The 15,404-nt window shown below is 34.2% G+C and overlaps 1 protein-coding gene across 9 annotated transcripts in view; it reads left to right on the top strand.

Moving 5' to 3' along the window:
* The window catches only part of ANKS1B (ankyrin repeat and sterile alpha motif domain containing 1B), a 404,144-nt gene that overhangs the window by 38,676 nt on the left and 350,064 nt on the right, over positions 1 to 15,404 (top strand). For all 9 annotated transcript variants that reach the window (XM_088532910.1, XM_088532909.1, XM_088532904.1 and 6 more), the window contains exons 2-3: positions 4,243 to 4,323; positions 8,162 to 8,318. In XM_088532910.1, the coding sequence (XP_088389036.1) occupies positions 4,243 to 4,323; positions 8,162 to 8,318 (238 nt within the window). The remainder of the gene's footprint in view (positions 1 to 4,242; positions 4,324 to 8,161; positions 8,319 to 15,404) is intronic.

Below are 15,404 nucleotides of genomic sequence, written 5' to 3' on the forward strand. Positions count from 1 at the left end.
ATTTACATTTATAAGAATGCATTTTAAAGTAGTCCATATATTTTGTGTCAGCTCAGTTCGCAAAAGCTCTAATGTTTATGAACGTAGGCAGAGCAATACTAGTATAGGAACTTGACCAAATAATGTAATACCGTTAGGTAATGTGTGTATGTCAGGTTGTGCAATAATAAACATAGAAATTTTGGAAGATTTTGGCTCATGACAACAGAATTACTTGTGCTGTATATTCACTCTGCGGACCACACTAACAATATGGAGGCTGTGGTTTTCTGAGCTGCTTGGTGCTTGCCATGGACATCAACAGGAAAAGGATGAAGCTTAAGGTTTTCCACTGTTAAAACTGTTGACAAGATGAGATTCGTGACTTTCATGGACTTGAAGAACCCACAGCTTTAGTTTATAGGAGCAGCTTCAAAAGAAACTAAAGGTATAGGAGAGAAGGGGGGCATGGAGCAATGGGAAGGATGTGGCAGATAGATAGTAAACCTCTATCAGTCATCTACAGAACTGGTTTCCTTCTAGTGATGCATCCTCTGCCTTCACGCATTATTTTATGGAGGAAAGAAATTCCAAAACATCATCCCAATGTTAGCTGAAGTTTGAGGGAAACCAATGGACAGGCAGACACTGATGTCATCAGGCTGCTTTCTACATGTTTTATAGGCTTATCATTATTGTACCAAAATACTTTTCCCATGCCAAAACAATCTTATTAGGAACATCACTGTTAGTGCATGGATAATGTTATATAGTGAAAGCATATGTAAAGAAAGAAATATTATGAGGAGCAATTTAAGGTTGTGATGGGCATTCTACACCTGTGTGATCATTATTGCACTATTGATAGGGTGACAAAGATTAAATGAATTAATTTTTCATTTCCTTGTTCTTCTGTTCATATGTGTGCAGCAACGGCTCCTTCACAGTTAAGATTTCTGTCCATGAAACAAAAAAAACACAGCAAAATAGCAAATTTGTCAACTGTCTCTTTCATAACTGATCTGTCGTTTTCATATCATTTTCATATTTCATACCTTTGCAATGCTGCTTTTTGTACATGACCATCTTCAGCTTACAGAAAAAGAAAAAGTTAACTTTCTTATTATGTAAAGAATATATTAATTTAATATTTGACATCTGTTTGAAAGATCAGTATTCTTTGCCCACAGTGTGAGCAAACTGTAACTGTAAATCGGCTTTAGATAATTGTAGTAGTACAACAGATTTTGTTTGGGCTTCTTTTTGGCAATTTATAAGGAAGAATGTCATTGATGATAGTGTTTTAATTCAGAGTTTTAATTTATCATTGACTGAAACCTGGTTCTTTGGACAAGCAAGTAGTCTTTATAGAGCCAAAGTACCCCATAAACTAAAATGCCACTGTATTTTAAACATTTTTGGTAGGTTTAATTTATTCCTTAGAATGCAAGTGACAGAGAGGTTTTCCTGTAAAGAAAAATTTATTTTTTAAACCTGATAATGTACATAAAATCAGTAATTTTCTCATTGTTGATTGTACCAAATAAATATGAATAACATGTTTTTGAGAACATTAAATAATGTCAGTTTAAAGAGCGGTTAATTTTCTGTCCATGAATATTCTTGTTTCACATTCTCTGTAGTGACAAAAGTTTATTTCACGGTAACTGTTTTAGTGATGTAGCACCAAGGTAAATTAATTGTGCTTGATAGTTCCTCATATGTTGTATGTATTTATTGCACTAAACAAAGTTTCTTCATGCTATTTTTCTTTCTGCACTCCACTTTTCTTTGAAGCTTTTTACTAGATAATACAACGTAGTACTTTTGCCCTGCTTTATTCTAAGTACAAAGGAAGAATTTTAAATGATCAATTCACCACATCTGGGCATTTTATCATGTAAGAATTTCTGTCTGTTAGCTGTCCAAGTTGGGTTTGATTGTCCGTAACTCAGGCATGAATATCCAGGGTGTATGTTGACTGCACATTCATGTTGTGGGAAATAACGTTGCAGTACCGTAGCAGTGCAAGGTCTCTGAGGAGGGGATTCCTTGCATGAGCCCTGCTCATGTCTCTTGTGTTCCTTAGTTTGATGCTGAACTTCTCATTTGGGGTATGTGGTTTCTACCCTTGTGAGAGCTGTCAGTGATGAGTCTCTCCATCCTGGCTCATCTCTCTGAGTCATCAGGATTTATTCAATTTTCTTTGTCCTTTGTCTCCCAACCCTGAGAAGCTGCACGTGAATGCATTTGCATACCCATTTTTATATTTTCAGTTCTGAAAATTGTTCTCTAAAAGCAGAGTGGGGAATGCAGTGAAGACTATCTATCTTCTGAATTAAAGGAGAAAATCAGGGGAGAAAAACACTATTTTTTTTTAGAAATGGTCTAATGTATTAGGAATAATATATGACCTAGTGAATCTTGTTCATGTAGTAAAACCAGCCAACAAACTCTACCAACTCTAAACCAAACAAGCTAGCAAGCACATCTGAATAAATTAATATTCTGTTTATGTATTATTTTAATATTTAAAATATGCCTTGCTATACCACTTGCAGTTTTCTGCTTCGATCTCCTGTAGGCTTGTACAAGTCAAAGAAAGAAAGTAAAATCCAATAAGCAAGGAAGTAACTAATAATGTATTATGCAAAAGTATAAAAGAAGTTGTAAGAAAATCCATAAGTAAAAAGTATATAAGAATTATAAAATATCCATAAGGGCTTTCCTTCCAATAGATAAGGACAGTCCTTCTTTGCCATATAAGTATTATTTGTTTATTAGAGAAGGGTTATAATTTCAAGGGCTCTAATTTCTTACTATTTTGGGTAGTTAAAATTATTTTGTTCACTTGCAAAAAATAGTGTGACTTTTCCTGCTGCAAGTTGCATTCTCTAGAAAAGAAAACTTGATTGGCGGCCTTTTGCATACAAGAAAATATTTTCATCCTTTTCCTCCAAGAGATGAAATTGCAAGGTGAAGGAGACACCCGACACTATGAAGAATTAATTACACTCCCTGAGGACATTGTGTCACACCAATAATACTGAATGCATACAATATTGTTAATGGGAAACACCTGATTAAACCTGTGAATGAATTAAGCATTCAAACATATGTAATAAGAATGTCTGCAAAATGGGTATTCAACAGGTAATAAAATACAGATTCAGTAGAAAAGAATTTTAAAAGCTTATGTTATGCATCCTATGCTGTTTTATTGATGGAGATCATGAAAAATGATAGTATCAGAAATTCTTTATGTTGATTAGCTTCAGATTATTGTCTTGAAACTACAGCGTGTTATTCTAAGATATGAAAAAGGGAAATACAGTTTGCTGGTGAATGTTTAACACTGCAAATCTGTAAGAAAATAGACTGTAATCGAAGCCTCATAATTTTTTTTTCTGCAAATTGTAATACTAATGATTGAGAATCTGTTACTGAATAAAAAATAGCTAGAAAGTTGCTTCCAAAAAGGACACAGTCAGCTTCAAATAAAGTCACTTTAAAAAAAGAGCTTCAAATGGTGAATATGCCTCTGATACCCTGTCAGGTTTTGTGAGTTAGTGATCGTATTTTTCTGCTTTAAGCCAAAATTCTCCTTTACTGTCTTATCAACAATCTGTAATAGATAAAAGAAATCTGATTAGGCACGTAATGAAACTGCCTGTAAAGTAAGTGCTGGGAAATTTAGAAAGGTAACAAATTTAAAAGTAAAACACTATTCATTAAACTTTTGCTGTATAATACAAGTATAATTTATATAAAAATATAATTTTTCCAAATGAGAGAGAAAATATCACAGCATATAATAATTATAAATTTGCTTTAAGGATCTGATTAGTACTCACTAATCTAACCTTTTTATGAATCTAGAGCTACTGACCTAAAGTCAATGAATATATACTTCTGGAAAAAGTACTGCAAAATTAGATTATAACCTCAGTGTAATTACCAGCGTATTACTGGGAGAACAGATCTAATTGAAGTGACAGAAGAGTCATTAGTCTTTGAGAACTGTCCTACATAAAGTTCATGATTGCTATAAAAATGAATATATTTAAAATGATTTTTATAAATAAATTATATTCATATCAACATGACACTTGCCATTTTGAGGTCTTTTCTAGATAATTTGTCTCTTAAAATTTTATCACTTTTGTTGCAGTGATCTTTAGATTAATTATTCATCCAATTTCTGGTATTTCTTTTCTTGCCAAATCACAAAAAAATAACTTCTAAAATGTGCTTTATTTGCAGCATCTGGAGAGGACCAAATATAAACTGCACAGACAGTTCAGGTTATACTGCCTTACACCATGCAGCTTTAAATGGACACAAGTAAGTGCCTTATATTTAGTATTTATGTAGGAGTTTTTTTTAACTGCATAACTTAGAAATACTTAATGTAGCACCGAAATTTTCACTGAAGGGCAACAAGCTGACTCGCTAAAAGATTGACAATAAGCCTGTTTCTCATAGGATATATTTAGTTAAGATTCTTTTGACATTGTCATTGACATCAAGATCCGGTAATTGCAAATGGCAATTATAGCATGCAAATTATTGATTCTATACTGATTCTTCCAAATCCTTGTTTGATTTTGAATAAATTTCTTATTGTTCTTGCTAGTCATGGCTCTAGTGCTCCTTACTGGAGGGAAGCCTTAGCAGAAAATTTTGTAGTAGACTTGACTCTATGTAGTACACATATATAGTGCAATGGATCTTGTGTAAAACAAGAATAATATAAGTTACTCATTATCAGAATAAATCTAACATGATAAGAATATTTGTTATAAGGTGGAAAACAAAAAATGTCCATTACCTCATAAAACACCATGTAGCTTTTACCTCCTTCCCCTCAGCTCTAGTTACCAAATTTTGCTTGGAAAAATCCCCCGAGGCCTACTGCACAGGCATACCAATGCAGGAAAACCCTTTAAGAAATTTAAGTGTCATTTTAAAAAAATGTGGGAACTTGCTGCATGTAGTAAGTTATTATATACTATAATTTGTTCTCTGTTGCCTCTTCAATATTCTGCCCCTTGCAATGTTACCTCCATTGCATTATGCAGCTGCTAACTGCATGTTGATAATAAGACAGAACAAGAAAAAATAAATTTTTAGGAAGTTATAAACATCTGATGGGCTGGACACCATGGACACCGCTATCACCGTGGTAAGAACCTCCTGTGTTCCTGCTATCCAGCTAGCCTGTTTGTAAACTGAGGTTAACACTGTCACGAGTTTCACTGGAGAACACTTTGATATAAGACTTTTCATTATTCCTCTGTGGGAGATAAGGAACTGGTCAAAAACAAAATGAAATTAAGACTAGCTTGTTGGAACTGTAATGTGGTTTCAGACTCTATATAAGATTACATGAGTCCATATTAACTGTATATGTAGTTTCTTTTTTCATATTTTTGTACTCTTGCTAGGAAAAAGACAATACGATGTCTATTTAATTGTGTGCTAAAAACCTGTATGTTGTCTTTAGACCAGTTTCATCTTTTGGTGAATATAGAATAATCTGTTTCCAAATTGAATAAATGTTAAATCCTTTCAAATCAGATAATATACATTTGACAAAATTTCATTTCTGTAGCAAGTTTCAGAATAACCTATTAATATATTTTATCTCTCTGGAATTAGCTGTAAGTCTTTAATAAGATTTGTTAGCCTCTGTCTTTCTCAAAAAGGAAAACATGGAATTTCTCTTTTTATATTTATGGCTTTTTTCTTTTGTTGTTTTATTTTTTGATTGCCAAAAGTCTGAGGTAAGGCTTGCAAAAATGCTCAGTTCTTAGATATACTTAAGATGGTTTAAATACATTTAATAGTGAGTGTAAACCAATTTTAGATTATTATCTCTTACCCATTCAGCAGGCTATGTGGCAGTTCCTGGCACACCAAAATTTATAGATTGCATAGATGAGCTTTGTCCTGTGAAACTTCAGGGGTTTCAAATTTTCCCGTTTCTCATTAGAATGAACTTGAGTGATTCAAAGTTTTGGGGAAAAGAAAAAAAAAGGAGAAGTGAGAACATGGGGCTCGGTGACCTAGCCAGTCATCGGTGGTGTTGTACTCCATTGTTGAAGTCCTTGTTTGATTATTGCCTATGATGAATTCCCTCCTCATTCTAGGGCAGTTTTCTCTCCTATTGAAGCTATTCTACTTTATGTAAGTAATTAAATTATATCTGGGGCAGAGACTTGAATCTTCATCTTCCTTCCCAAGTGAGTTGCCCAGTTACTGGGCTAAGGACTCTCGGTCTTCTGCAGTCTCTAATGTATTTCTACAAAATGAAAAAGTTCTAAAGGAAGACTGAAAAAGACCCACTCCAGAGGATGTGATACGTCAGAACATTCCTGAAGGGTTCTGAAGGAGACTTAGGTTCTGTTTTGGAGATTGATTCCCACAAGCAGTGGGCTAAAATCTTGATTTTCCAAATTCCCAGTGTCCACTGTTCAGTCAACTATTCTGGAGTACATTGTGACATGCTTTTTTACTGGATTTTACTTGAAATCCAATTCCAGATCTGGGAAGGATTTTCTGAAAGAAACTTGTAAAAAATGATGGATTTCTTTGAATCAAATAGATAATATTATCTGTCTGAAGAAAATTCTGAACTAATATTCCTGATAGTTGCTCTATATCATTGCTATCTACAGACGTTAGCTGTGGAGGCTTTTTTTGCTGTTTTTTCCCCACTTAGTTCAGTTTCCTGTGATTTATGTCCCTTTCAAACTACTTTGTAGCTCTAACAAAGAAGATTACAGGATCTACTGCAAGATCGACTGTTAAGACATGACAAACTTTTCAAGTCTTATTGAGCTACAGAGCCTTTTTCAGAAGTCACTTTTTGGAGAATATTTTACATAGCAAAACTTTTTCAGTAGTGAGGCTACTCTTTCTGTCACATTTCTTGAACGTCTTCATGTTATTTAACCATGTCAGGAGTAAGCAAAGTCCAACCTAAAGTCTCCCTCAATGCTTAATGACTTTAATATCTCTGTCTTCTTTTCGAGTTTCTGTTGACCTAGGTATATTCACTCTTCTTTGCAATGGTTCATCTTCAGCAGGCAATAAAATAAGGTTCCATTAAGACTGAGAGAGCAGTTCCTGGTGTCTATGGTGTCTACCCCTTACCTTCAGTTGTCCTCAAGACCTTTGTTTGCACTCCTGCCGCACTGAAACCCTCTCTCCCTATCCTGGCTTTTTTGGAGCCCAAATCAGTAAATAAAGAGCTAGTGTTCCCATATTCAGCAAAAGCATGCCTAGAACTGCTCAAACTGGATTATAGATACTATTAACTTAGCAACTAATGAGGCCCGACTTTGTCATCCTCTGGTAAGGCAAACTGAGAGATAAGACAAAATTGATGTAATTTCTGACCTCGTTGCTAGTCAACATTTATACCACACAGCTGATTCTTATTTTTAACTTCTTTTGAAGTAAATACAGGATACTGCTTAAAAATCAGGGATGCAATAAACCAGCTTATACTAATCTTTCATTTTAATGTATGGTAAGCCACACTGAAAATATTAAAAGGAATGTAATATAAATTAAAATGGTAAAGACACTCTTCTCACTCCCAGGAAGATGCTTGTTGGAAACTGGAACAGAAGCAGTATTTCCATAGAAGGTAGTATATATCAAAGTAGTTTGTCATTAAATTGCTTCTTCTGAAGGAATAAAATGAGACAATACCATAAAGGAAAATGAAAATTGGTACTTTTAAGCTTTACTTCAAGAACTGTGTCCATGAACCCTTTTATCTTCCAGCCTCCTGAGCTCAGCAAGTGTGAGGATAGAGTATTTCTACCTCTAGTCCCTGCAACGTAGGTCTTGAGGGATGTGTATGCTCCCTTTCACTGACAAATACATTTCTACAATCAGGTCGTGCTGTTGAAAGGAACAGATTCCGAGAATGGATGACAATATTGTTGAAGAGTTTTCTTCAGTAAAAGTTGGCTACATTTGGGCTACATTTTAATATTTATTTTGTTTTTAGAAATGATTGCCGTTAATTTTTATAGCCGTTTCAATTGAATTTCAGATGTTTCTCTTTTATTGAGAAAAAAAAGGATAATATATATCCTTGTTCATTTATTTGTACAACCATAAAATAACTTCTTGCCAATTTTTAGTTTTGCTTCCTGTTTTCCAGGGATATAGTTCTCAAATTACTTCAGTATGAAGCATCAACTAATGTGGCAGATAATAAAGGTTATTTTCCTATTCACTTGGCTGCGTGGAGAGGAGATGTGGACATTGTGAAGATTCTTATCCATCATGGTCCATCACACTCCAGAGTGAATGAACAGGTGAAACAATTAAAATTATTTGTTTACATCATCAGAAAAGAGCAGCACATATTCTTTAGGTCTGGCAAATTTATAACCAAATTGAAAATTTTTCCATGGTTCTAGTAATTTTTTCTTCAAGACTTAGAAAATCTTCCATGGTAAACATACAAGATAAATTTATTGTGGAAGAGCACTGACCTAAAGGATATTATGTTGAAGGAGTATCAGGAAAATTATGTTTGTTTCAAAAAAATCATACTAAGGAATATCCTAGCTAATGCATTATGAATATTAATATAAATTTACATAAACTTTTTACTTTATTTGATGTCAATTTATTTTATTTTTTTTTGTGCTAAAATTGATATTTTTGGTATATTTTGAGTGTACCATAAATGAATAGCTGTGCAGACATGAATGTCCAAGTTACATGGACTGTGTGCGTGCATATAGGTGTATATATACATGTCTGACAGGACGATCCAAAATGAAGTAGATGAATCTGTCTAGCACAAACAACAAAAAGGTCATATAAATAGTAGCAAAAAATTCTGACAATATTAGAGTGGGTAAGAGTAGGAGGGTGTCACATTCTGTTATAAAACATAAGACACTCCTTCTGTTTTCTTTCTGTATATTTATGTTCTCCATATATATGTGTGCAATATAGGTCTGTTTTTGGAGTTAGTAATTAGAAACAGAGGAAGCAAGCAGTTATAAACTGAAGCCATCTGTCCTGAGCTGGTTCTTTATCAATTACCACAACAAACTAGAGAAAATTTTGTTGCAGAAAGTGATTCCTACTGTGTGAAACAGGATCCTGAATCTAGCTCTTGATGCTAAGAAGGAACTGGCAGTAGACTGTGAAATGTAAGAGTAGTAACCACAAGCCGTTGAACTTGCCCGGGTAATCAGAAAGCCATCGGAATGCAAAGGTGGGAATCATTCCAGATTCAGAGCTGAATTTTAGTGTCTTCACTGCTTGAATGTGCATCATTATGTCACACAGATCTAGTCAGGGTAGTTACAGGAGCCAGAAAGGTTGTTCCGCAGTTCCTTTTTGGGTCAGAGGGTGTCACAGAGGATGTTTGTGCCTTCCCTGTCTTTTTGCAGGGGCCACTGGACTCCAGGTAGGATGCCCTAGAGCATCTCAAATGGTAAATTGCACTTCTGTTTAGAGGGCTAGTTGCACTGTCAGTGTCTACGTTGATGTGGCTGGAGGGCAAACCGTAGAATAAGCAATGATACACCTAAATAGCGATCTCTAACCACTGTGAGAAGCCTTCCCCTGAATACTTGATACTTGAAGTTACACACGTAGCTGTTGCAATCAATATGATAACTATAATCCGAGAATCGAGTAATATTAGTGCAGGAAGTGTAGAAAAATCAGGAAATAAAATCTCCCCCAAGTGATAGAATTCTGGGAAATCATGTAATACCCTGGCTTATCCAAGAAAAAATACAAGAAATAGAACTTGCTATTCTGTGGTTTGATTTGTAGGTTATGAGTTTCTTTGAGTTTCTCATTCTCCTCACCTGTTGTGTATAGGATAATACTAGTTGATTTACAAGATGATCTTTTTGTCAAAGGAAAACCTTTTGAAAAAAAAGTAAATCCAAACCTACTTCTTCCCAGTCTAATGAATAACTCAGAATTTCTAGAATATTCTCTAGCTTCATTAGGTATGATGACCAGTCTCTGTGGTTCTGTCACTGGAACAAATAAGCAGAAATGAGCCTGATTTTACAATCCGCTGCCTGAAAGAAGGCGGCTCTGGATTCTTGTCTTCAGATCCACTGCTATTTATGCATATCCAAACACTCCATAATACAAAATGTATGAGCAATTCTCACAACGGATACTGGTCCCGAAGTCTTTCGGAAGGCAGCGGAAGTCATGCCGAACCGTTGAGTTAAATTCACGCCTGCACAGTTTTTATCTGTAAATCCCCCTGTTGTTCCTAGATAATGACCAGCTTTAGCACATGGACCACTTGGTACCTTCTCTTTCCCCTCTGCATAACAGTCTACCCTGGAGACAGTTATCCAGATCATGGGATGAGGGAAATGCCACATTGACATAAAGCTGCCTACCCCCACATATCCTCAAGTAACATCAGAGTGACATACCACCCTAATACTGTGTATTTTTGTGAGTCTGTAGGTTTCCCTGAAGAACGATATAGCAGCATGGCATTTGCTTATTTGCTGTAGGGCCTAGAAGAGGTGGGTGGTTCCAAAGAGCTCTAGAGCAGAAGCTACAGAAAACCTTGGACTGCCTTTTTTTTTGTGAGTGCTGGGGAGTATAGCCGCTATACTATAGCCACTGTGTGTTTCCTGCCACTTACCACAGAAAATTATCCTCTGAAATCAGCCTTTTTTTTTTTTTTTTTTTTACAAGGTTCACGGTAATAATACCTGCACACTAATTTTGTTCATTATTTAAAGCTGTTACAACTAGTTTGTAATATATCCTTGCTTTTCATGTATTTTATTGAAATTATATTTCATGTAAATACTTCAATAAACTTAAGTAAAAGGAACTAATGTTAAAACAACATAACAAAGAAGTAAATGGGAAGCTCATGCATAAATGTATTTCATGAGAATTAAGGTATTTAATGTAGTGGACTGTAAATTAATTAAACTTTATTCTATGTATTTAAAATGCAATCAAGTAACATCATCGGATAATAACTAGCATCTTAAGCTCTGAATGCCCCCTACTGTTCCTATTACATAAAATTGAAAAAACAGTAAATAGGCCAACAGTTAAATGACAATTACTTTTTGTGGATGGTAAAATGAAAACAAGCAACTCTACATACAGAAAATGGCTACAGTGTGACAAAAGTGTAAGAATAATTATATAATTGTTTAATAGAGGTGTTTTAGTTGACATGCAGGATGTATATTCAAAATTACAAAATGTGGTGAAATTGCAAAATGTGTTCAAACTCCACTGATGAAGATGATAGAAATGTATAAATGATAAAACGTATGAAGACGAAGTACATGTTAAGAGATCAAGTTTTATCAGTAAATAAGTACAAAATATAATGAAAGTGTACGCTCTAAAACTCAAGCTGCTTACGTTATTTGTTTATGTAACAAGATCCAGGTAGTGCAAACATTTACTATGGCAACTCCCATTATAAAATTACATCAGTGATCCTAATATACAGAAAGGTAAAAGTTAATACACAGTAAGTAAGAATCACAGATAACTCAATACATACTGTTCACCAGAAATAAATATCAAGTTCAAAATATAGTTTTACTAGATATTGAAGAAATATGAATAGCAAAAAAAAAAAAAAAAGGAAAACTTGTGAACACTCCCAAAATTTCTCAATGCTATTCCTCTTTGTTTTGTGACTTTTTCTTTCCTCAAATAGCCCATATTTTTCCTTACATTTATGTATTTAATGTACTGTATATTTTTTTCTTTGAATCAAATCATAAATACCATAAAAGAATCCACCTTTTTTTCATTTCCCTGATGGCTTTCGACATTTCTTATGAAATGTGAGGGAAAGGAGTTCTGGATTCATTTATAATATGCAAACACCCAACACCTAACATATTTACTGACTTTACCGAATCATCAGAATGAAACAAGGCAATATATGCTTCTCTTAATACACTTCAATGACTTCAGTGACAGAAGTACTAATTCACAGAATCACCCAATCACAGAATGGTTGAGGTTGGAAGGGACCTCTTAGAGACCATCTAGTCCAACCCCCTGCTCCAGCAGGGACACCCAGAGCATGTGGCACAGGGTGGCATCCAGGTGGGTTTGGAAGATCTCCAGAGAAGGAGACTCCACAACCTCTCTGGGCAGCCTGTTCCAATTCCAAAGTAGTTTGCAAAACCGATCATTTTCGTTTGATAACATTTTCTCTACTTCAGATCAGAGAACATGAGAATGAATTTCAGAATTTCTGATACAACTCTTCCATTTTGAATAGCATTGTCAGAAAAGAATGTAATAGCATTCTGATTTCAATAATAAGTGGAAGAAATGATACATTCAAAGTGACAAAAATTACAGATTTACCTTTCAAATCATTTTTGCATATAAGTAAAGGTAAATTTCAATAGAAATTCAGTAATTTCATCGATTAACAGTAGTTAGCTTGTGACAGAATTTAGTCTAATAACTTTTACAAAAATTATCTTTTTTTTAAAGAAATCTCACTGTAAAATACACAAAGAAAAAAAAAACCCAAAGAGCTAAGTATACCGTAAAGAATTTCAGTATGAATTTATTGTTGCTAAAGAAGAGAAACATGGAGAAACGCAGTAATGCTACAGGGATGGAGAAATCCAATTAAGTTATCCGTGAGCATTTTACCTCTTACAACTGATATTTCTAGTTTAAGCAAAATATTTGCATTTTTATTACTTTGCTCTTGCAAATACATGTGAACTACTTCTATTCCTCAAAATAGTTTGCCTAAGTTATTAAAACAATGGGCTTGACTGATCCCTTGACGTGCTTTTATTGGCAATTGTCTGTGTGTTTAACTTTTTATGTTCATTTCTGGTTCTGCCCAAAGCCAGATTTTACATAATGTCAGCATTTGTGCTGTAGTAGACAGCCCTAGAAGCCACATTCAGCATCTCATTTAATTCTGCTGAAAATAAGATTTTCTGTGCCTAAATGGCCTTTTGTGTTTGGATGTCACCATTAGAAATAATATCTTGTGTAGGAAACATTATTTATGCAAGTGCAATTCCTTTTAGAGTTTGCAATTAAACCCATTCTCATTTCTGTATTAAAAAACATCAATATACTTAGACTTTTAGCAAATCAGCTTTAGACAGGGACAGAATCTTCTTTTGCAAAAGAACAAGACCTTGTCAGACAGAATTTCAAGCAGGAACGATCACTCAAAGAATGGCAACAAAAAATGGGAGAAAATTCACTCAAAGAAAAACACATAGAATTTCTTTTAAGCAACTCATAGCAGTGAACTCTGTAGTTCCTAAAATTTTAAATGTAAGCTTGGAATAATTTTTTAGCCTTATACAATTACAGTTGGAGCAGAGGGAAAGATTTGCTAATCTCTCCACTACAGAATAGACCTTCAGATATGATAGAGAATTTCTGGTTGCATGTGGTTTAGTAGCTAAATAGTGCTGTACAGCCTGCAGTATTGACCACATATATTTCTGTTAAGGCATACTTCAGTTTTGCAGCAATAGAAGTCTGAGTTTTGAAAGGACGTGGAAGAGAATGTAATTAGAGAAATGCAAGAATCTATTATATCCATCTGCTAGGCATTCCCTCCTTTCCTAGATTTGAAGATGGCAGACTCTTGTAAGACCTACTCAAGAACTCTATCCTCTCTCCTCAGGAAAAAAAGACTTGTTTACAAGACAAGTTATGGTATGTAGGCACAGCTAGATTGTCAAAGCATATAAATTACAATTTTAGAGGGCATTTAATGTAATTCTCTCTTGAAAATTAAAAAAAATATTCTGCCTTTTGTTCATGAATGTAGTCTGTTCCTTTATATTTTAAGGAGAGGTGGATGTTATATCATTGAGTTTTAATTAGGAAATACTGCTCAGCCCTGATAAAATATGTAATGGTTGTTCTGGCTGCATATGCATAGGTAATTTAATTATTGTATTTGTCTATGTTGGATTCTTCTATTTTACTTAGCAATAGCAAATTCTTGCTAATTTCAAATTAGTTTGTTATTCAAAACTTGAAATGTAGTTTTACTATGGCAAATGCAAAGAAATAAACCATACAAAAATGTGCAACAATATTCATTTGAAAATAATAACACTTTGTTCAGATGATAGATGCACTTTTGCTCAGCAGTGTCTTAATACACACCATGCTGTAAATATACTCCTGCAAGAAAGTTCATCTGGATATTTTTTATTTAGATGGAGTAAATTTCAGTTCACTACAACAGGGATTTGAACTGGTTAGTTTCTATCTATGCGTTTCTCCAGTTGAAATGTTGGAGTATTTTCAGAAGGTGGTTATAGGCAAGTTAAACTTCCTTTTTCTTAGAAAATTTAATCAGATTATTTTTATAACAGTGCAGTGGAATGAGATTCAAGATGCTTTTTGTATTATCCATAAATGTTTGAAGAAAATTCAAATGTAAGCATATATTTGGTTGATAGATTTATCTGTTTGATAATTATCTGTTAAATGTGCATTTTGCTATTTACCTCTCTGAGTGTAGATATAGTTATACATCCAATTTCTTCGTGGAACTACTTCCATTGCATATGCAAATACAGTAACTGTAAGCACAAATTACCATAATTGGCCATTTTATGTGCAATTATCTGATTTTCATACATAATTGTGGTAATTGTACATGGAATTATCCTGCAATTGACTATTCATTTCTATGCAGCTCTGTCCATGAAATATTGAAAATTTGTGCTTTTGTAAAGAAACTCCCATAAAACTACACAAATAAATTCTAATAAAATGTGCCCATGATTTGGAGTATACGATAGTGCACAAAATACTGTCTTGTATAAGTCACACCAGAAGTCACTAGAGCAAAGAAAACATATCACAGGTAGAAAAACATGACAGATAGATCATTGATGCAGACATACTATTGTGATGGTTCATATTTTTTGATGAATTTATTTCGTCCTCTCTGCCTAAGGCAATAACACCTACAACCTCCAGCATACAAATATTGGTCTGCCTTATAATGCACTTAGCATCTTCCTGGAGCTCTGGGAATGCTACCTGCTTATGTGCTAGACAGGGTTTTTCTAATATCTGCCATCTAATTTTGCTTGATCCTAAGATATGATGGTTATCTTGATACTTTTATAGTGATAGAAGAAACTAGCCTAATGTTTGATACATTTTCATTTTACAGTTCTATGAATAAACCATTATGTTCTAAAAACAACTGTACTGGCAAGAGGAATTTAAATGTTTGGTATTTCTAAGTGAAGGACCATGAACTATGATTTCAGGAACAGTTTAATCAAGAAAGAGGTTACAGGCTTTGGCATATTATAAATGGCAACAACTTTTTTTGGTATATGTTGTAAAAAATGGATTGAGAACAATATTAACACACAGGGAGCTGATCT

Source organism: Tinamus guttatus, unplaced genomic scaffold (genome assembly GCF_059628265.1).
Source record: "Tinamus guttatus ecotype Peru unplaced genomic scaffold, ASM5962826v1 Tinamus_guttatus_pri_ptg000472l, whole genome shotgun sequence".
In the NCBI taxonomy this organism is placed as follows: Eukaryota; Metazoa; Chordata; class Aves; order Tinamiformes; family Tinamidae; genus Tinamus; species Tinamus guttatus.